The 23,850-nt window shown below is 40.4% G+C and overlaps 1 protein-coding gene across 4 annotated transcripts in view; it reads right to left on the reverse strand.

Annotated features, from left to right (window-relative positions):
* The window catches only part of MCC (MCC regulator of WNT signaling pathway), a 185,770-nt gene that overhangs the window by 43,118 nt on the left and 118,802 nt on the right, over positions 1 to 23,850 (reverse strand). For 2 of the 4 annotated variants that reach the window (XM_061369141.1, XM_061369138.1), the window contains exons 2-3: positions 11,087 to 11,280; positions 998 to 1,111 (exon numbers count right to left, since the gene is read on the reverse strand). In XM_061369141.1, the coding sequence (XP_061225125.1) occupies positions 998 to 1,111; positions 11,087 to 11,101 (129 nt within the window). In that variant the 5' untranslated portion in view covers positions 11,102 to 11,280. The remainder of the gene's footprint in view (positions 1 to 997; positions 1,112 to 11,086; positions 11,281 to 23,850) is intronic. The other 2 variants (XM_061369136.1, XM_061369137.1) reach the window with 1 other exon arrangement.

The following is a 23,850-nucleotide window of genomic DNA, read 5'->3' on the forward strand; positions in this document are numbered from 1 at the left end:
AAGGGCCAAAATACGGTTGGATGACTGAAGTAAGAGCTGCCAAAGGCTGCCTAAACATTTCTATATTTGGCTTGAGCTTAAGTAACACACACACACAGGCTCCTACCGAACTGCACTAAAAATTAAGATCCTAAATTCACAAGACTGCAGAATGGCTAAGGTTGACAGGGACCTTTGGAGGTCATCCAGCCAACCCCATGCAGAACTCAAGGATGGTCACCTAGAGCAGGTTGACCAAACCAGGTCCAGGTGGCCTGAGTACTTCAAAAGCTGGGGATTTCACCACCTCTCTAGGCAACAAGATGTTATACTTTCACAGGACAAAGTGCTTTGTGCCCATGCAAGTATAAATAAGTATACATTTCGAATTAGTTTTGAAATCTGAAGTACTGACAAAAGGTATTTCGCAGAATGACAGTATCAAAACCCAAAGATTTCACTACCTCTCTACATTTACCTTGATAGGGAAAGATTAACTTTTTTAATGAGCTGTGAAAGCACCTTCAGACCTTATTCTGACTTAATCCCTTGGCTTCCCACTGACTGTATTTCCTACAACAGGTACCCACAAAACTGGCTTACTAGAAGCCAGACTGAGATGACAAACAATTCCTCCGTGAAAGCACTGCCAATTGGCAATAACTCTTTAGCAGTATTTGTGCTGTGTTTGAATCTGACCCCGAACTGGAAGAGCCTGCCTTCCCAATCCACTCAGATCATGCTGCAATTTTTATATTCTAATATAGCTCAAAGCAGTTGCTGTTTATATTGACTTCAAAACAAAACTAATGTAATTATTTCTTGGTATTTTTTTAGAAGAATATCATCAGCACATAAAACTCAAAACCCACTGCAACTATGCTTCTTGCAGTCTTCAAATTCTTTTCACTTGTGACATTGGCAAATATTATATCCTCTCCCCACGTATCACATTCCTCTCTGAAGAGCAAGACAATACAAAACCAAGGACCACCTTCAGAACTGAAGTACGGCTCACCTGTGCTTTTGCCAATTTCTTTTCCAACAGGTCACGCTCCCTTTCTGTTTGTTGTAGACGCTTATTAAGCTCCACTATGTCTCCCTTTAATGAAGCCAGGGATGCTAAATGAAGCTAGAAGACAAAAGGAATGAAACAAATTAACTAATTCAGAAGTCATTTGAAGATAAGAGGACTATGCAGCAGCTAAAATATCTGGAATTCTGTAGTAGTTAAAAGGAACTTATTACAACAAGAGTCTAAAAGAAGTTCTCTTGTGCTACTTTTTGCAAAGAATTATCCTCTCCAGAGAGCACAGATGTCCCTTCATCAGAGAACATATTACAAGGATAAATACAATGAAGTATAATTCAGCTGCAAATATGCATTAGTTTAACAGGAGGTGGCTTGAGTTTTGTGTTATAAAATCTTACACTAAATTTGTATTATATAAGGTGCATCATGATTTGATGCCTTCAGACATACAGGGATTATCAGTTTGGTGAAGGGAATAACTCAATACACAGAACTCGATTTTATTTTGCAGTTAAAGCTTACTCCACTTTGAGCTACTGCTCTGCAGCTGTTTCCTTGGTTCTATGTCAGTGAGTGTCAGTGATTCTAATCTACTAAAGCCACACATGAAGAACCTCAACTGTTTTTCTTTCTGCAGTAGATGCTTTTGACGAAAGATACATTCCATATTTAACTGATAGCATGTGGGAATATATAGCAGATTAGGATAACTAACATAATCTAAATTACATCAGCTACACTAACTTAGAAATCAAGAACAATTCTTAAAAGAATCCGGTACTTGTAACTTATTCACACTCTCTTCCTGTCCTTAAATATCCCATTCATCATTACACTGAAGGCATCAGCTAGAATTCAGCACTCAGTATTGACAACTACAGCCAAAGAATCCAGAAGGAAAACTAGCAACTGATAACTTTCTTTGTAGTAGTAAAAAATCAACTGCAGAATTAACGAGGCAGACTTCCTATGGATTTCTCTGTCCTATTCCCACACTGCAGTCAGCTCTTCTTCACATCCCCTAGCACACCCCAAACTGAGTAATAAGCAGCATTAGTTGTGTCTAGTTTTATAGTAACACTGCTGCCTGGCCTGGCAGCTCCTGCCAAACAAGGGTATCCAATGAGTGAATTACATCTGCCACCCTGTTCAATACAGGGTCTCTTTTATGCAAATAACCAAAAGATGTCTTTATTAATTACAAGGAAAGTTTGTTGCATCTTTTATGGTCCAGAATTATCCTTTCCTTTCATTACATGGGCTAGTCCAGTTTCCAGGTATTAGTAAAACAATTAAAAACCCCGAACAAACAGCTTACTGAAAGGGAAGATTAGACAACAGGAAGTACAGGAAGCTGTAACACACAGAGGAGGGCTGTCTAGCATACTCTTTGGTTTCATGTATGCATCCAGTGCACTCAGCAGTATGGCATACACAAGCGGTGCTGTGTTAGTGACAACAGATAATGGTCCATGGTGAAACATAAAAATAGAAGAGTACAGTCTGGCACGGGTTGTGGGAACGTAACCTTGAAAATAGGGGAGTTAACACCGCTGTTAACAAAAGGGAGTCTTATACCAGTAAACATCTGTTCATATGCTGGCCACACGTGTGCTGATGTTGCAACTTGTAATTTTACACTCCAACCCGAGGGGGGGTATAAAGACCTATGCAGGGACAGAAGGGTGAGAAGGCCAGATGCGCATCTTGATTCAGGAGACACCCTGATGATGCACTGCCTACCACCCCTCCGACCGAGCAACACGTTCCATCTCCCTCTCGTGCTCGGCAGTATCCCATGCAACCAGGGGTTGGTATGCATGCAACCTGCTTTGCATTAATATATGTATTTGCTTTGCACTAGTAACTCAATAAACAGACTAGAGCATTTGATTGTTTACATTGTGTTTGGTGTCCAGTCTTTGCACAGGAGAATCCTACAAACCTGGAACATAATTGGCAATGAGGATGGGATTCCCGTAGTATAAAGGAGACAGAGAACAGGGTTTGGTCAGCAGGGAGCATAGCTGCACCAAGAGGGGCTGTTCTGTGCATGAGAAAGCAGGGCTTGGTCTGTGTGTGCACTGTCAGGGTCACTTTAAGGTTGTTGTGTAATATACTATCGCTGCATTTTGTAGGAAAGAGCCTCGGGCTGTGGCTCCTCCTGTGGAGCGACCAGGGTGGACACAGGAACCGTGGAGCATGCTGTGTGATACAACAGACACCTTCAGTAATGTAGGACCTGAACCGTGGTGAGCTAAGGATCCCATGGGAGTGTTAAAGTATTGGGGTGAGTTTGTAGAAACCCCCCATACCTGCTAGAAGGAGTGATCGAGTAATGCCAGACATATGACAGGCTGCTTGCTGCTTGCCTACAAAGGCATGGCAGATAAGGACATAGGAATGGGAGCAACAAGTAGCAGATTTACATTCCAAGCCAGAAAGGGTTAGAATAGAAGTGCTGTTGCAGAGGCAGGCATTTGTAACTGCTGCAAAGCAGGGTGAGTGACTTGGGGAAAAATGTGCCACCCTAGCAGAAAAATATGCTGTTCATGTTCTTAAAAAAAGGAGCAATAAAAAATATACAAAGGCAGTGAGGCCATGGGTCCATGCCCTTGTGTCTGATCCTGACTGGGAGCCAGAGACATGGAATGGAGATATCTGGGGTACCAGTGAGTCAGAATCAAATACCAAACACAAGGCAGACATGAAAAAGGAAGGAGCCCATGCAGCTCCTGTGTTTAAATTTAAGCTGATTACCGGGGCAAACGGACAAGTAAAAACAGACAAATTGACAGGCTATAGTCCTGAGGAGACTAGTAATTTATTAGATAAATGCTAGGAGATACCAGAAGAGAAGCCCCAGAACTGGCTGGTTCACCTCATGGAGGAAGGAGCTAATACTGTATTACTAGACGGGGTAGATGCAAAAAAACCCATGGGACTCACCTCTGACCCATGTGTACAATCCATCTTATGTCACATAGGGGACCAATGTATCACCATGATTGCAGTAGTTGGAATGTCAGATCTATATACTAATGATGGTGCCTGGCCACCTGCCGCTTAAGAGTGGACCACTCTGTGGCAAGCCTGAGGACATGAAACTAGCCGTCTTAGTGGGCTCTCCTTGAGCTTTATATGCAACAGCCCTTAATTCCCGGAACATGGAACACACTTTCAGAGAGACGTCCATCAGCATGGAAGGCGCACCTCATACCCATACTACTACAAGAACAAGGAAACCCCACTGAACAGGTGATGGAAAAGCTAAGCCAATTAGGGGATTTTACTGGGGCTGCGCTTGGACAAAGCGGTTCAGGACCAGGGAGAGTAGGAAAGGAAGAGACACAAAAAACTGCAAGCCATCCTGTTCCCGTTACATGGATAATTAAAAAAGAATTGCTGATAGTGCACCTGGGTCTGGAACAGGCCAGGGAGCGTTTGTGTGCATGGGTGCACGGTCAGGCTGGGAAACAGCCTGAGGAGTGATTGTTTACAGAATGGAATTTATAGTGACTGAAGACACTGTGGTTTATGTGGTTTCTGTTTGGCTTCATAGACCAGATCTAAACCCTCTGGTGTTCCAGCGGGCCACCCGTGTGGCTATCTGGGCCTGGAGGCGAGTGCCTGGACTGGGGGGGAGACTAATTCTTTCACGGGTGTTCACCAGGGGTCTCAGGAAACCTATGTGTCTTTTATAGACCAACTGGACAGTGTTATGCAGAGCCAGACTGACGGTCACAGGACTGCTCATGCCTTTTTATTTTGGCTAGCATATGAGGGTCCAGGTGGGGATTGCGGGGCTGTGTTAGCCCCAGGCAGAGGAAAATTTACAGACATTGACAAATTGGTTGGGGCATGTCAGGATGTCAGAGCAGAGGCTTGGAGGGCTTCTGTGTTGGCTGATGCACTAATTATTCTGGTTTTATTGGTCATATTAGGTTGCATTCCAACCTCCCTGTCCCTTTAGCTGTGGGTAATGACATCGCTGACTCCTTGGCTGTCAACACTGCAGTTCACTTCTGCAGGTGCTTCACTTTTTTTTTTTTTTCCCATCAGAATGCCTCTGCTTTAAGGAAACAGGTTAACCTGTCTTCTTCTCAAGCAAAGCAAATTGTCAGGTCTTGCCCTGACTGTCAGTCAACAACTCAGTCCTCATTTGCCATGTGTGTAAATCCTCATGGCTTAAAGGCGAATGTGGTATCATGATGCTTTGGTCCTGCAGAAATGGGAAGGGCCAGTGGAACTGATAACCTGGGGAGTGGGTATGTTTGTGCTCTCCTACGCACAGGTCTGTGATGGCCGCCTGCAAAGTCTGTCAAGCCTTGCCATGAGCAGGACAGACGAGTGGAGGAACCCAGTATCTCAGCTGCAGGAGCTGACCCTGAAGACCCTGAGTAGAATGAGACAGAGAAAAAGGAATGATTTGCAAAGCATCATTTGGGGGCAACTGAAAACTAACAACTTGAATATGTGTGTTTGCAACGTAGCTATTATTAGAAGCTGCAATTTTGGTATAAACCACCTGTATTTACTAGCCAGTTGCTAATAAGAAACTACACCTTGCATTGTATGGAGTTGTCACTTGTAAAACAGATGTTAGCGCATGCAAATTTACAGCAGCTGCTAGAAAATGCTAAGGCCAAAGCTAGAAAGATTCTAATACAATGGCAGTGTTATAAAGCAGGTAATGGAACAAACTAAGAGGGTGGGAGAACCCCACTGGTGGGAAATTTTCTTTGGCTGGTCCCCCACTGCCACCAACATCTTCAACATGCTGCTGCACCCTATAGTAGTTACACTGCTAAAAATCTGTGTGTGCTTTGCCATAGCAGCAACTTGTTACTGGATGAGGCAGGTGAAACTGTACTGACAACGAGGTGCAAGGAACTGAGGTTGGCCAAATGCCTCCTACCATAGTCAAGGGCAAGACTGGGTTGGCCTCTCCGTCTGCCACCAAGAAGAAACTTTACCTCCGCTGTTGGCTGCAACACAGCAGGCGTTGAGTGGTGGGGACACACGCTATGCCAGACCTTGATGTGAGGGATGTCCTCCTCTGTTATAAGAGGGCCATCCAGGAGGGAAGGGCAGGCCAAGCAGCCTGTGGTTGGCACAAGAGATGATCTAGTCCAAATCCCCTGCTCAAGCAGGGTCACCTAAAGCAGGTTTCATCATTAGCATAAGTAACTAATATAAGTAATAATAATAAAATAAATAACTATCGTATTTGAATCTTCTATTCTCAAAGGCTAACATCAAAACACTGCTCTTGCGTGATTTAAGATTCCTTACGCAGAGAAGGGGATAAGGACAGCAAAAGAATGTGTCTTTGGAAGTAACAGCATCTATCTCTAGTGACTCCCGGTATATCTGGCCAACGCATTGGTGAAACCTTGTTTTGGAGCCTGGACATCACCGCTTTGCTTTGCTTTTCCTCCATATCATCTGGAGACTTGTTACCAATAAATATACATATATTTGCTTTGCACAAATACCTCAGTAAATAGGCCAGGGCATTTGTTTACATTGTTTTTGGTGTCCAGTCTTTGTACATGGGAATCCTAAGAACCTGGAACAGGTGCCTCTAGCTAGTACTGCAATACATAATAAGGTGGGCACAGCTACTGTAGCTTTGTATTCTTTGCAGAGTCGTCAAGCAATTCCAATTCCTTTAAAAAATGTGCTACAAAATATTCCTTCATCTTCCCTTAAGGTGTGAGTGTTCCCACAGACCACGCTTCCCAGTGTTTCTGTATTGCACACAGCAGGGTAGGAAGCAGAATAGGATCTCTGGATGTTGCTCTAACACAAGCAACTCAACATTTGAACAAAGAGCTACAGTCAACAAAAAAGTCATTCCAGGCAAAAAAAGCTCACATATGAAGTGAGCTTCTAAAGCTGGACAGATTCCATTTAAAAATCTCAACTGGAAGGCAGTAGGTCAGTCACGACTGTAACCCAGCAGAACTGAATCACTATGGGATATGACAGCTGAAGGAAAGAAGAATGTGTAGCTATGTGGCATACTGCTTTTCCTCTCTTCCGCGAACAGTGATAGACAAGGCAGACTAACACTCATAACAGACATTTATAGCTCAAGGTGGGCTGCCTCTTAATGATACAAGATTGTGAAACAGATCATAACCTCTGTATTTCATAAAAATTAACACAGACACTGCAAAGATTGGTTTGTATAACATATTGGTCAGAACTTTTAAGCGACATCTCCCACGGAGAATTACTTCAGAGAAAACAGTTAACTGAGAAAGCCTGTACTGAACATAAGCTTCATACAGATCCAATACAGCTAGTATTGAATTCCACCACTAAGTACTGTTGATGCACCCAAATTGTCCAATAGGACAGGTAAGGTCAACACAAGTGAGAGCAATTATAGAAAAGGGATCAGACAAAGCAACCAACTTACTTCTCTACCATCATGAAAGGAAATAAGAATTCTTTCATAAAAGAAATCAGATGCATAGTATTAATAAAACTCCATCACCATTCCTAACTTAGAAACTACGATTTCTGTGATACTTTCTGCAAGAACAGGAGTCTGTTTACTGAAATATATATACACATTTTATACCAAATACTTTCCTGCCAGTTTTTAATATACTAAATATACAATAACAATTATTATTAATAACCCCCCCAAGCTGTGCACTGTATGCTATCTTTAAAATGCAAACCACTGTACAGCTAATTTCTGAAAGACACAGTAATATAAAAAGAATTACAAGCATAACTTAGGAAAAGCAACCTCCTGACCTCTCTTCCAGCCTCCTTTATGAATGCAGTCTCTTCTCCAATATACTTGCTTCTACAAACTTCTCATACAATACTGTATATTTTATATCTCATATAATAATGTATTTTTGCACAGTGATTTAAACAATCATTTTGGTGCCAGGTGAAATATTTCGTGTGGGCACAAATAAAAATGTTTTAAAAATGTTGCAATGTTTGCTAGCAGTCAGGTTTCTCAAGAATTTTGTAGTGAAAAGAATACAAAATCGGATGGGATGGTAATGTGAACTGAATGCCAATGAAGCAGGGGCTTACTTGTCTGTAGTACACATTGCTGGAAGTGTTCTGAGGCCATGAACAAAAGAAAGATGCAGAGGGCAATGAAGGAAGTTCCTGAACACCGGGTAAATTAAGGTTAAAGCACTGCAAAGCTGTAAATTACTTTTGTAGTCAGCATTTATTCCCTACCATTGTAAACTGTGACCCTCATCACTAAGTTTTCCACATTTTTCTTTCCATCAGCCTGGAACCAGACTAATTAAACCTTATTGCTAAAACCAGTTGTACTCACTACATATGTTTACTATTTTCAACACAATAATCATAAAAACGATGTAAGAGTATACTTCTCTGTGAAATTAAAGAACTAATCTTTTTCATTATTTCCTGCCTTCCTCAGGTGTGGTATTGCCGCACATCAGTTTCAGAATATATAGATGGTCAGAAATGTAACCTCTGACTTCAAGGAAGCTATAAAAGCATCAAGATCATAATAAAGAGATACCAACCCATACATCAACATAAAGCAGCCAAACACCAGAAGACCAATTTATTTGTTCTCTGAGTGTTCTTTGTGACAGACCAGTAAACCCCTACACCATGGAAGCCAACTCAGAGGAGATGGGCCAGGGTGATGTGCCTGTGAAACCCAGGGAATAATGCAGAGTTTTACTACCACAGCTGTTGCAAAGAAGCTGTCTTGATCTCAACACCAAGGGGACCTGAGGGTGGCCTTGGTTCAGGTAAGCAGCTATCAACAGCTTGAGTGGAACACCTGGTGGTGTAAAGGTTTCTCCCCCTGTTCCTTAGAAAAGTGTGAATGTCAAGCCAACAAGAGGAAAGTGTAGATGTGACTCAGCACAACATAGCATATAAGCCCCAGAAAACTAGCAAAATAAATTCAGAAAGCAGTGGGCCTGAACTAGCTTCTACCCACAGATATCCTTCCTACCAAGACTGAGGACACCCATCATTCTGATAGTGACCATGTTATATATAAATTACTGTGGGAATCACACTGGTATCATGATTGAACTATGCATTGCAATTGCTTTATTCTGCTATGGGTAACTTACATTTGCATTGTGTTCTTGGTATGTTTTGTATCACTCTGCTAAATGAGAAATCCCATGCAGCACCAACTATCTTCTAGCAAGTAAATCTGATGTTAAATACGACACCCTCCACCATGGTGTTTCCAGTTTCCTAAAGGAAACCAATCAGAGAATATTGGGCTCTGAAATCCTCTCTTCTCTCTCTTTTGTTTGCCTTTTGCATGGTTTACTGCAAATAGCCACAGCACAGATGTCTTCTGTGTACTGCTGCTACTCCTTTCACTGACAGACAGTATACACAAAAATAGCTGATATTCAGAACACTGCCTCACCTCTGAAAACCTCCCCACTTTTTTTTTTTTTTGTGTGTTTTCAAATGACACCAGACACTACATTGAATTTGAAAGCCCAAGCTGCTTTGTAAAAACAGATGGGAGAAGCAGAGGACAGGACAGAAAACACAGCCAGAATACCAGCTGAAACTGCAGAAAGGGCAAAACCAACAAATGCCTATACATTGTATTTTCTGTCTATAGTGCTGTCAAGGAAATAAAAAGGTTGGTAATGTAACTTCATAATGAAAACCACACTTTAAAACACAGAACAATAAAACCTTCCCTGCATTTTAACTTCAGGAATCTGTTTAAAAGAACTTTTTAAGAAAGAAGTTAAAGATACAAAGTTTGTGTTACAGACAGGGGCTGCACATAAAAACTCAAATGCATTGTTAAGTTTACATTTTACCACGAGCACAGATCAGCACTATTTTCACTAATAAATAATACCTAATCAAAGCTATCATTACATAAATGTGTAGCTACTCTTAACCATTCTCCTTCTCAGTCATACACTACTTTCATATCACCCTTCCCAGCCATGCTCCATGAAAGGTGTATTTTTATGGTCCAAGAGATAAAATCAATGTTACCAAAGTCCACTCCTGTGAATGTACTGACATGATGGAATAGAAAAACTTAAAAGAACCATCTCCTAGAAGCAGTGAGAGGACAGCTCAATATCCCATAGACAATTTCAGTTGTACAATTTCTAGAGCATAGACCTGAAATACTACGATCAACAGCCCTTTAAGTAATTACCTAAGGCGAAGTCAAAATGACTGGAAAAGCAGTATCACTGAATTGCTGGATGTGCCCACCAACACGCCCCAAAACTATATGCTTAAAGCAACTGCTACGTGCTAATACAAAGCTTACAAAGTTAGTAACACCCAAAATAGACATTTTGTGACTACGCTGCTGAAGCACGCACTGCAGTATTAGACATTAGAGTTACTTCATATGCTTATGAAATACTAAACAAATAATGTGCCAGTACAAGCCAGGATGGAGCCACTAAAGTTCTAGAAAAACACAGACCAAGTGTTTGCAAGACACACTTCGTTTTAATTTGAAAAATCTGCAGCAGATGTGTTCAATTTGCTTGCGTTATTTATGAACAATTTCAACTGAGATTATTTTTTTTTAATTGGAAATTAACATTTGCAGGCACTGTGAATATTTCAAATCATTTCTTAAAACAAAAGAACAAAAAAACTTCCACCTTAATTGTAGTAAAGAAGTGTTTGCTAAACAAGTAATCTAATGCTATTGCAGTGAGTATGGTCAGTTTTAGAATGTATTAAAAGAAAAAAAAGTAAGAATGGGAGAGACCTTTGAAAAGTTAATCTGACCATTCACACTTGGCAAATGGAGCATACTGCTAATTTGTTATTTCTGAGTGTGCCTGACAGCTCTAGCAGGAGAGCCTAACGGCTCTAGCTCTGTTACAACAGATGTTTTACACCTTCATGGAAAAGAAAATTTTAGGTGACATGAGAAGAAAACCCTAAAAAGGAGACAATCATCTGAATCTGCAGATTGCACAGAACAACTACATTTTACAAAGCCTGCTCTTTTGGGATTCTTAAGAACCCTAACTGACACAGTGCAGGCCAGCCCATGTGTCCACACCAACAGTCTCTCACCTGGCTTTGCACCATGTATGAATGCTCAACCTTGGTTTTGGTCTCCACAGAAGGAACCTGTTGCCACTTCCACTCCCAGTGAGAGAGCAAACAGTAATGCAGGAGACGGAAATGGGGTGGTGAGGAGACCACACTTAGGACAAAATATTGTCTTCATTTCAACTTAGTCTGAACACATAGTCTGCAACTGCAGCCTTTAAGTAAAAAAAAAAAAAAAATTAAATAAAATTAAAATGTTTGGTGTTAATACACCATTATGAGGAAGGGAGGCTTCCATGTCCATACTGAGCAGGATTTGGTCCCACTTTAGTAAACTGAATTTAGCATTCCTACCCTCCTTATAATTATTCTCAATATAATTTAAGTAAGGCAAATTGACAGAAAGAGGAAACAGACCAATGTTTTTCTATCTCCCCTTCTGCCCAGCACAACTGGAGAAAAAGGAGAAGAACAGTGATGTTCAGTGCAGATACTTAACCCTTGTAAATCGCAGGATGCCAAAACCCTTCTCTCTGTTCCTTTCCAGTTTGCAAGCACCACTGCCCAGATGACAGGCATACCATTCTTCCCTCAGGAAAGATAGGAGTGAAAAACTCATCCCAAGAATGAACCTCATCAATCACCTGCATTTATCATTAAAGTGACTCACATTCTAGTGCTGGATACAACAGGGTCATAGACAAGGTGTAAGCCCATCTACATTTACTTGTTTTCCAAAAGACCCACCATTTTTTATATCACTTTAACTTGCTCATTCAAATTCAGCCTCTTCTGACTTGAGAACAATTCAGACCTTTCAAAACAGAAATCACCACTCAAGAGCCACTCAAAAATTAGATACTATTTATTATGCTAATTAAGTAATAATTTAAGAAAGCATCCCATGGTTCTTGAGCTCTTTTCAAAACTTCTCAACCAGAAAATTATTTCTGATTTCCAAAGGTAAGACTGTGGACTAGCACCAAAGCTATATTTAAAGTGATACATGGATCTTTTGTCTCCAGCACCAGTCACATGATCTGTTGTCACATGATCCAGCACTAGTCACATGATCTGTTGTCACTATAAATTCACAGAAATAAAATTTGTATTGTCAGGTCAAATCATTGATTCCATCCACCACCACATTCACCACCTGTTTCTGACATAAACCAAAATATGATGCTTTAGCAAGGAAAAAAAAAAAAAAGTCAAACAAAACCCACAGAAACAACCCCTCCAAGCCCCCCTAGGATGTATTTGTCCAATTGTTTGCTACTTACAGAAAGAAAACATCTTACCAGTCTTTCTCAACTCATACCCTTAACTGCTTTATTAGAATGTCCAATATGTAGCTTCCAAACCTACAGCTCTAAAATTAGTTTTAAAAGCATCTCAACAACTTTAGAGCCCCCAGCTGTAGCAGCAAAATTCCCTGGATAAACATGTGCTTGATTAACAAAATACATTCATTTCACTTCTTAATTACTTCCACCATTTCAAACTTAGCTGCATCTCTGAGACCTCCATACTCCCCTCGCTGCTTCTTCAACCTCAGGCCACAGGCCATCCCCTCCCCACAGGGCTTCTGACCACCACTCCTCCCAGAGTCCTCTGCACCTGGAATTGCACCCACCACTCACACATTCTTTGGGGTAGGTGAAGAACATGCAGATAATTAGCTGATGTTTCCAATGACCTCCTCACTTCCAGAAAATAACAGTAATAGTTTTTTTTAATGTTTTTAGAAGGGTAATATCCTATAAACTACACTCAAGTCGTGTATGGTTTACCAACAACACTCCTGGCTGTAAATCTCAAGACTTGTCCATGCTACATACCCAGGTCAGGGTCTCACTACTGCAGGTCAATTCTTAGCGCAAGTGACTGTCCTCCTGGTCAGACCTGCCACTTTAGGCAGATCTCATTTCTTCTGCTTAGCAATCTTGACCATCCAACCAGTACAAAACTGGATGTGCAGTTTTCCCAATGGTAATTAATTTCTTCAAACTTAATACAAATCCCTAGTTAGGAAAATTACTTGTTACTGTAACTTCAGTTCCTGCAGGAAACTATCTCATTTTCCCTCTAGCTACATGCCATAAACCTTTGTAAATGTTATCTTTGAGTATTTCACTCACAAGGAGCATCCAGTGCACTTTGGCATTTCCAGACTTCTCAAGCTCTGCATCTTTCATTGCCTACTCTTTTGTGTTACCTGGTCAATGCACCAAGCAAAAGCTGACTAATTTTATTGAAAGCTTTGCAAATGGATCACAAACTGCTTGCAACTTCGCATTACTGCCTCTTGAGTTTCCCATTGCACTGGATGATATTATGGAAACTATACATATATAATTTTAACAAATCGGATAGAAAATAATCACTGTTGCAGAATACAGCCCTGATAATTCTCTGTGATGAATCAGCTTGACAAAGGAGCATGGTACAAAGAAAAGGTTCATAAAGTTACTACAACACAGTTAAAGTCTGTAACAGAAAGAGCTAAAAAAGCATCTGCTTAGCTGGGTTTTAGTACATTAGGAACTAGTCCTTGTTTTTTTTATATTTAGATAAACAGTTAACTCCAATTCTTGATGAAAGCATGTTAAATGAAGAAAATATCAAGCACAATTTCTACATTCTATCCTAACAAACTCCCTTCTAAAAAGAGTCCATAGGTCTGTTCAAGTTCTTGCCCTCTATGGTGTAATTTTGAAATACATCTTTTATTGAAGAATTCCTCTTAAAACCTCTTCCTCTTTTTAGAAAAACATGAATGAAAAAATTGCACTAGTGAAAACCACGTTTGGGCTTTTGCAAGACCAAAGCACTGAGTTGGAAGTCTGAGAACCTGAAAATGCCCTCCACCACCTTGTTATCCTCCAACTGATACTAGTTACTTTTATGTTCGTAACTGGTGCTAACCACCAGAAAACTGTATGCAAGATGTCTGCTTGATGCCTCAAAATCCTGCCCGATATCGACTACTTTTAAAAGGAAGCAGACAACACACAGACACACAATTTGTGAACCAGACTTCTGTAAAGAAATTGAACTGCATGAATGTATTTTTCTTTCAAAGTCTCTATACAGCTTGTATTTTAAGCAATGGAACCTCCAGTACACAAACATCTGAAAAGATAAAAATAAACATTGATAAATGTTTATCATAAATTGCACCAACACAGAAAAGTCTACACACCTGGCACACTTCAATCTGTTTACTGAATAGGAATTTCAGTACAGGTTTTTTAGTGTTTCAGTAACACCTGGATATGTTATTCCATTCAGCAGAAGTATTTTCTTTTGTTGTGCACGAACTAAACCCACCACCATGTCTTTGTAGTATCAGGCACTGCAATTTGTTCAAGTGGCTTCATACTTTTTCAGCCATTTATTTATTGGGCTTCTCCAAATATAAAAGCAAGTAGCTGTAAAATTTGCACAGAATCAAGTGTCTATAGCATCACAAAACGATAGCAGAACATGATTTAATGGGTGACAGTAATTTGTAAAGACAGCATCCAAGTAATTCAAATATACAAGCAGCCAGTATTACAAACCTGAAGCTAATCAAACTAAGTAATTCACAAATGTAATGGCTAGAATTCAACCCAGTTCACAATTCTGTCTCCAGAACTCACGAGTCGGAAAAGGTATCTGGCAAATCCTGGTACAAGATTAAATCTGTTTCACACTATCACAATATCACAGTATGTTAGAGATTGGAAGGGACCTCAAAAGATCATCTAGTCCAATCCCCCTGCCGGAGCAGGAACACCTAGATAAGGTTACACAGGAACGTGTCCAGGTGGGCTTTGCATGTCTCCAAAGAAGGAGATTCCACAACCTCCCTGGGCAGCCTGTTCCAGTGTTCCGTCACCCTCATTGAGAAGAAGTTTCTTCTCAGGTTTAAGTGGAACCTCTTGTGTTCCAATTTATACCCATTTCCCCTTGTCCTTTCATTGTTTGCCACTGAGAAGAGCCTGGCTCCATCCTCGTGACACTCCCCCTTTATATATTTATATACACTAATAAGGTCACCCCTCAATCTCCTCTTCTCCAAACTATAGAGACCCAGCTCCCTCAGCCTCTCCTCATAAGGGAGATGCTCCACTCCCTTAATCATCTTAGTTGCCCTGCGCTGGACTCTCTCCAGCAGGTCCCTGTCCTTCTTGAACTGAGGGGCCCAGAACTGGACACAATATTCCAGATGAGGTCTCACCAGGGCTGAGTAGAGGGGAAGGAGAACCTCTCTCGACCTACTAACCACCCCCCTTCTAATACACCCCAGGATGCCATTGGCCTTCTTGGCCACAAGGGCACAGTGTCTGCTCCTGGTCATCCTGTCGTCCACTAGTTTCATACAACTTCTTCCACGAAGAGCTCCTTGTAACTTCTACTCCCTCCTCATTTCTGTTCTCTGTATTACAAATTCAGATGCAGGGACTTGGCAGATGAACTTTAGTTCTTCAAGTGAGGATGCCTATTTTCTTTTCCAACTGAAGTAAAAAAAACCAACAACAAAACCCCAAACCCAAAGAACATATCCCTTTTTCACCAGAAAAAAGTGCTTACCAATTTTCTGAAATGTCAAAAATTTCTTCAAATAGAAAAGCTACTTTCTAACCAGACTAACGTGAATTTAGTTAAGACTACTCCTTTTATATGAACTTTCCCCTGCAATTTCTCTGTAAAGGAAATGAAGTTGAAATTTAAATGGTTCAGACCATCTACTGGACAAGTAGGCTTCACTGGTTATATATACACACTCAAAATTTCATTGCACTTACTGAAAATGCAGATGCTTTTAATTAGCAAGGTTGAATATTCAGTCAAAACTTAAAAATAGCAATTGCTCTAACATTTTGAGATTAATTTACCTAGTATTTCCACTATTATATGCCTGTCTTTACCAAGTCCAAGGCAAGCTTACTCCTTATCTTTTGCTACAAATGCCAAATTTCACCCCATATTTCACCCACGAAATCTGATTAAATAAACAGGAGTTGCATAGATATTTATGAGTCTACAACACAGTTCCATAAAAAGTGCACATCCCATGAGATTGTTACTCTCTCCCTGAGTGCAACTTTCTTTGCTTTAAATCATCAAATAATAACACAAAAAACGTTACTAAACTTCTAAGGAAATCAGGACAGCACAGGAAGTTACTTCTAAAGCATTGAATTTTTTTTTATGTTCATATCATAAAAATGCACGCCCACACATGCGCATATATAAAAGAAAATTAGGGGTCATGACAAGACTATATTTATAATTTAAAGGCTTTGTATGTATCACATTTAGCACTTCAAACTGTCTTCAGCCTTCTTGTGACCACTTTCACTAACACAGAAAAAAAAAGACTGCGAACATGGCTCAGAGCTTTCAAGCAGTAATTGGCACAGCTGTAAACCTACATAAGGTTCAGGGAATAAATCTTATTCTCTCTTCTGCCCATACAGGAGCATTAATCTTAAAAGGAACACAATATGGTTCCTCCTTATGTGTTTAAAGTAGGGCAAATATTTTACTCCTGCTAATTGACCTGACAGAATAGGATCAACACTGTATTAATTCATTTAACACATAGCTTATTTTTAACCCCTGCACATTACAGCAGCTCAAATGCTTGTTGATACCAAAGCTAAAACCATCCTGTGTTAACTCTTCATCAAGCATGCTCCTCACTGACTCAGCATTTTCATTTGTACCTTTACTTCGCATGTGGCACATTACTCACATAATTTAGTAGAATGAAAGTAGAATTTCCTTTTTTCATATTCCATGGCTTCACTATTTGTGTAACATGACACTGCACAATTCAGGTGAAGAGTTACAATGTTGCACTATTTATTTTTATTTTATAATATCAAAAGTAGTTCCTGTGAGATCTAAAATCTTGACATATTTGTATTTTCAATGCAATTTTAGTAACACAAAAATAACCAATCTAACTGAAGAAAGATCAGTGAAAAATAAATAAGACAGTATTTTCTCCACTTTAAAGCAAGTGTCCTGGTTTAAGGAGCATACTTAAGTTCTGTATCAGGCCAGACCACAGGCTGAGAGTTCAGCATCCTGCCTCCGAGAATGGCGAATCACAAAAGCTGAGAAAAGAACTGCCTATGCATTTGTAACGCTTCTCTGGTATTGCTTGCATGTTCAGCACCTCAAGGATAACTTCTGATCTTCTTCATATCATTCATGAACTTATAATGCTCTCTCAAAACGTATGACCCTTTTTCTCCCCTTATCATCTGAGGATGACATGCCCTAATCTAACAGAAGATGTCTTTTAATTTTTGATCCTTTATTTTGCCTTTTGTTGCAGCAGTTTTACAGTTCTGGCGCTCAACAGATTACAGTGGGACAGTGCTTGGCTGCACAGCTGTCATGGCTAACCATTTTTCACTGTTAGCCATCTAAATAACGTCACTGGTCTCTGCTATCTTAACATGTGGGTCAATCTAGCCTGTACATAAGTAATCCTTGTATTCTCAAATGTATCTCTGGGGTATATTCCATGGTCTTTTGTTCTGAGTTGTTCAAAGTTGGTTTCCCCCTCCTTCTCAGCTAACTGCATTAATTGCAGGAAAAAAATGTTTGTCTTTAGGAGAAAGCAGTGGGAAAGGCATTAACATCTCTATGAAATGGATAGGCTCCAGCTTAAGCTGAAGTATTTTGGGGGCTTTAACAGGTATTGTCAGCCACAGAAGTAAGCATCAGTTCAAACTGCAGACACAAGCAGTTTGAAAGGTTTTGTATATGAATGCTGGTAATAACTATCGGTATCTTAGTAGAAACACAAGACATGTCTCTACACATAACAGGACTAAAAAGAAGTCACTTTCAAGTGACATCATCATGGTATGTACCAGAGATGACAATTGCCAAAATTATTCATATCCTACAGAGGTGTGGATAACTTGACTTGGGTTACTGGTGTCAATGAACCAAACTCCTATTTTCACTCCTATTTTCACTCCTATTTCAAGAAATGCCACCAGAAGTGTGCAGTTTTGGTGAATCACTGTCACATACACCTAGCATCCATCCTAAGCATCATTCCTGCACTTTCTAAAAGAGCCATCTAGCTCAGCTAAGCATGCCATTAACACAGTTCCACTGTTTTACCACGTTGACTTAACTGTAAGCCTTGAGTCCACACAGAGAGGTCAAGAGCATGCAGGTGGCTGCACGCTCCTGTCCAGTCTGCAGTTTCAGCCAGAACTCTCCCTTTCTTTGCTCCTGCCTATTACAGTTTTTCCTCTCTCAGGGATCCAAGCCTAGGGTACTTTTCCATGTCCTTTCGACTCTGGATTGTTTATTAACATTTCTACATACCATTCTTTTCATCACCAAAGCTGGCATGCTCACCACAGTGCAGTACAGCAGCTGTTTCCAATCAGTCCTGTGGCTCCTCTGAGGACAGAATTAACCCTCCTGCTGTTATCCACCAACACAGCTATTTACCTAATTGCAGAGAGCAATTAATAATGTCTCTGTCTGTAGGGACCATTTTTGCCTATTTCAGCTGGAATGCTGAGTATGCATCAGAAATGGCACTCTCAGCTGCCACAGATACCTAAACCTCAGAGAGCATAAAATCCCAGTGTTTCTTTCTAAAAAGTGAAGTCGATAAACAAGTATTCAAAAAAAAAAAAAAACCACTTTGTGATAAAGATCAGATTTACAACAGCAAGGGCTGAATCTAAAACCTGTTACTGTTGGAAAAGAGCAGCAATATTAAACAGTAACCTTTTTTTTTCTTTTTTTTTCACAAGCATTATCTGACTCTGCAGTAAAGTGCTTGCTCCTCCCAACCCCACCCCACATGTTTCTAAATTCACTTTCAAGTAACAAAGAAGCATTTTGCCTGTTGCAGGGCCTACACAGGAAGGTACTGCTGGCTACCCTTCATACACAGCTACACCGCCGGTGTCTCATCTGACTCTTGAAGTTGAATTTGTCATTAGATGGACCAAGTTGAATTTGTCATTAGATGGACCAAGGCTGAATACCCACACTGAGTTTTACACAAAACTGTCATTTTAAAACAGCTAAGCTTGAATCAAGTCGCACAGCTCTCACTGAAGTACAAGCAGCACAGCTGAAGTGACTACGTGGGTAGAAGCAGCAATCATTCAGTGTCCACAAATCAAACCATGATCAGACAGATGGCAGCATCCCTTCTCCTGCTCTCCCTGCACTCCTGGGAATGCAGGATAGCATTCTCTGCCTGATACAAGGCTCACTGTGCTAGCAACAGACCTTCACCACCACCATCCCTCCTACTCTTCCTCTAATCCCACCAAAGGCTCTACTATTTCCATATTGGAGGAAATCTCACTGCAGGACCTGGGACACAGGCAAAAAAAAAAAATCTCTTGGCATCATACAACTGATTCTGAAACATACACATAACTGTTTACTCATTTTTTCTAAGCAAACCTAAGACTGTACTGGGACTCCTTCTAGCCATGCAGGTGTTGAAATTTCTGAGGGAAGTAGGACTGGGTAACAAACTAAAAGCAAGCCAACAGTTTCCTTCCAAATGAACCCTTACTTTGTGATCTCAGTGCTGCAGACACAGTTCAATTTCAGTCACAGCATATCTCAAAGCACTCTGCAAAGCACTCTTGCAGTCTCATCAAATAGAAGTGTAAAAGAGCTACAGGCTGATACAGCTATGATTTTGCTCTTACCTGGGGCTTATATATACCTTCTCATATACCTTATATACCTTCCTGCCAACTTAGTTGCTTTCATACCTATATAAGGCAATCTAACCAGGAGAAAGCCAAGCATCCACTGTTACAAAGAGGAAAAAATAAAATTGGAATTAACCCAAAAAAAGAGGGAAAACAAGTAATTTCTTGTTCCAAGGTTCCAGAACCAGACAGTGTATTTGAAAGTCTGTGCCACTCTAAATAAAAACCTACTGATACACATTGTATATTGCTAGAGTAAAAAGGTGTCAACCTCCCTCAGGACACACTTTGAAAGAGCTATTTCTAAAGCCTGGATTGAGAGAGAGTTTATAAAAAACATATTCCACCAAACTCTCATACTGGAGATAAAAATAAACTCCAGTCCCACTGTTCCCTTCTCACATCTGTCCTGGGTTCAGCAGTAGCAGTCATTTTTATTCCTTCTTAGTAGCTGGTGCGGTGCTGTGTTTTTGACTTTCCACCTGGGAACAGCGCTGATAACAGCCATGTTTTTAGTTGCTGCTCAAATATTTAGTCTGGCTAAGGACTTTCTGAGTCTCAACCTCTGCAAGGGAGGAGGGGAAGCCGGGAGGAAGCAGAGACAGGACACCTGACCCAAACTAACCAAAGAGGTATTCCATACCACAGCACATCATACCCAGGATGTAAACTGAGAGTAACCTGGAAGGGCTGGCTCACTGCTCGGCTGGGCTGGGTATCAACGGGTGGTATTGTATTCTCTTCCCTTGTTATTTCCCTTATCATTATTATTACTGGTGGTAGCAGTAGTGGTTTCTGTTATACCTTAGTTACTGGACTGTTCTTATCTCAACCGGTGGGAGTTACATTCTTTCGATTCTCCTCCTGTCCCTTCAGGAGTGGGGGGGAAGGAAGGGGGGAGTGAGCAAGCTGGCTGTGTGAGTCTGAGTTATTGACTGCAATTAAACCACAACAACGTCAAAGAAACTGTAATCATAAAAGTGTAATTGCATATACAGTGTGGTTTAGCTATCAAGGATATGTAAATTTTAGTGCAATTTTTCACGTTCCTAACATGCCACGTATCTACATCCAAATCCAGGTGCAGCTATTACTTGAAGGAAGGGAGCTGCGAGGTAGGAAGGGAAGAAATGGTTCCTCAGATTGGGTCCACCAACGATGTAAGATTTTTAAACTCACCTCCTCAAATAACTCTGGCAGAATATTTCTGTAAATGTAATTTGTAGTGCTCTTTAATCCTGAGATTAAAACTGAGATCTCCCATCCTGTTAATCCTGTTAACTGAGACTGAGATCTGCTCCAGTCTCAGCAGCAGAGAACCAGTGGTGACAGAAGGTGCATAACACTTCTTTTATGGCCCTCTTTGCAAGTAGAAGTAGCTGGCTGTGTATTTCAATGCTGCCCACCAGCCAGATTCCTGAATCAGATTCTGCCTTCTCTTCCTTTTCATATGACGACACATCAACAACAGTTTATACAGCCCTTATCAGGCTGTGTACAAGCACCTAGAGAGACATCCAGTGGTAGGGCTTACATTTGCTCCGTTGTATTCACCTGGTCAACCCAAAAGTTCTCATGGCACATTGTATGGACTTTGTCTGCAAATGGTGCTGTGAATTAGACCACCCTGTTCTGAGTTAACATACTCGAGTTTCCTGAGACTTACGCTAGCTACTTTTCTTGAGTAAAGACGTTAAAACCTTTTCTAATTAATAGCAAATGTTCCATTACATTACAAAATCAGAAAATAAGACATCTGAAAAAGAACTCTAGGACAGTATAAATCAGACAGCTCCAGGCAAGAACGTTTTATATGAACATAAACAACTTTCTGCACAACTCATGCACATTTTCGTAGTGTTACTGACAACAGTTCCAGCATTATCACATATCCCAGGACTACGTACCGTAAAAGATGCAGCACAGACAAGGGAAAATGTTTTGCATCCTCAGCTATGTGAGTATCAATTAACAGACTTGAAGTGCCAGCAAAAACGACGGAAACTGTGAGAACCAACCATTCTGCTGAACCCACTCCTCAGCCACAGGCAGAATGTATGGAGATGGGATCAACCTAGCCCTCTGAAATCTCAGCAGACCTTACACATTGTAACTTGATTTCTATCTGAACTGGTTTGGGGGTTCTAATCCTTACACACAGAAAGGAGCTACTTCTCCCATGAGTCTCAATCATCCACTTTGAAATTATTAGACCCTCCTCCACATTCTCCATAGACTATGAGAAGACTGGACACTTCCACGCCCAGTGCGACAGAATTACACTATTATCTTTTAAACAGTTAAAAAAAAAAATTACATGTAAGGAAAAGTCCTCAATTCACTTAAGTTTCCCAACTAGGTAAAACCAAACAGCATTGTAGCATTTCACTGATGCATTTTACATGTTGCACTAAAAGAAAACCCCGCAACAAACCAAACATCCTACAACATCTCCCCAGAACAATGACAAAAAAGCCCAGATAATTTCATATTCTTGGAGCCCAAGTCATTTAGTCTGGCCTTCCAAGTAACACAGACAATAACATTAGATCAGGAAACTAGATGACCTTTAAAGTCCTTTCCAACCCTAAACCACTATATGATTTAAAGACAGAGTTGGGAGGCTCATCATGGTCAACTCTTCTGAAGTAAAGCCTGCAAACACCACATGCTACTAGATAAGGATCCAAGGGATTTCCTCAGCTGAGTGAAAAAGTAAAATTAATAATACTTCAAAATCTTTAAATGAGAATTACCATATAAACACTTTGCAGAAATGGGTAATTGCTACTTCTTTCCATAGACAAGAATAAATAACATTGTTTTTCTTCTGCAAACATCGCACATGGTGGGAATGGCAACCCTGCCACTGGAAGCCAGGTGTTTCATTTCCCAGACCAGTGCTCTAATCATTCAACCATACTGGCTTCCACTGAATTTTATTAACTCATATTGGCAGGCACAATATAGTATTAACACTGCTTACTCCTCTATTCTACTGTGCATGAAATATATGCTACAGTACTGATATAAAAATGGTTAGTTCTTGGAAACTAATAAAACTCTGAGGTCAATAGCCTTTTTTTTTTTTTTAATTAAAAGTGAGGTGACATTGACAGGTTTTCGGTCACAAATACAGGATTTTTTTTTAATATTAGGACAATGGGAATTGGCAAGCTTGTTTTGAAATAGTAAATGAGACATTTCATTCACATAAAACCACAAATGCATCAGTGATTTTATCTGTCTGAAAAAAAGAACATGGAGAGAATGAAAGAAAAGCTTTTATTGTTGTACTACAGTGAATACAGAAATGGTTTATTTTTTTTTTCCCCACTGAAGATATTAAAATTTGGCAATACTCTTTTGGAAATTCTGTAGTAGATATTAAAGTCAAGATATATCAATCAGTCTTGGCTTAACAGAAAACCAAGAAAGGTTTATGCATCCCCTCTGTATCAGAAACAAACAAAAAAGACTTTATAGATCACCATATATAACTTAAACTATATTAATGCAGCAGCTATAATGCAGGGGAAAAAGCAAGCTAAAAAGGAACAAAGATATACATAAGCTATACTCAGTACTAGTGTCCAAACAGATTGTGTTAAAGTGGCTGTACATTATTTAGAGTTAAGAAAGCAGAACCTCAAATGGGAATTGGTGGTTTTGTGTTATACCTTAGTTACTGGACTGCTCTTATCTCAACCTGTGGGAGTTAACATTCTTTCGATTCTCCTCCCCATCCCTTTGGGAGCGGGGGGGGGGGGGGGAAGAAGGCTGGGAGGGATGAGTGAGTGGGCTGTGTGGGTCTAAGTTACTGACTGCACTCAATCCACAACAGTTCTTTTTGGCACCCAACATGGGGCCTGAAGGGTTGACATAACGACAGATCTGACCCAGTGTGTCTAATTGTGTTTGTGATAAGCATTTAGTTTCAGATTAATGCTGATTTATTGGCTCCCCCAGTTGTTGTTCCTGATCTCACAGTTTCCGTATGTTGTACCTTACTTACAGCCGGTATTTGCTGTGTTAGTGGTTATTGGCTGCAGACCTTGGGCTAAG

This window comes from Neopsephotus bourkii, unplaced genomic scaffold (genome assembly GCF_033783945.1).
Source record: "Neopsephotus bourkii isolate Nb327-2 ecotype Australia unplaced genomic scaffold, CSIRO-AGI_Nbou_v1 NB_1476, whole genome shotgun sequence".
Taxonomy (NCBI): domain Eukaryota; kingdom Metazoa; phylum Chordata; class Aves; order Psittaciformes; family Psittacidae; genus Neopsephotus; species Neopsephotus bourkii.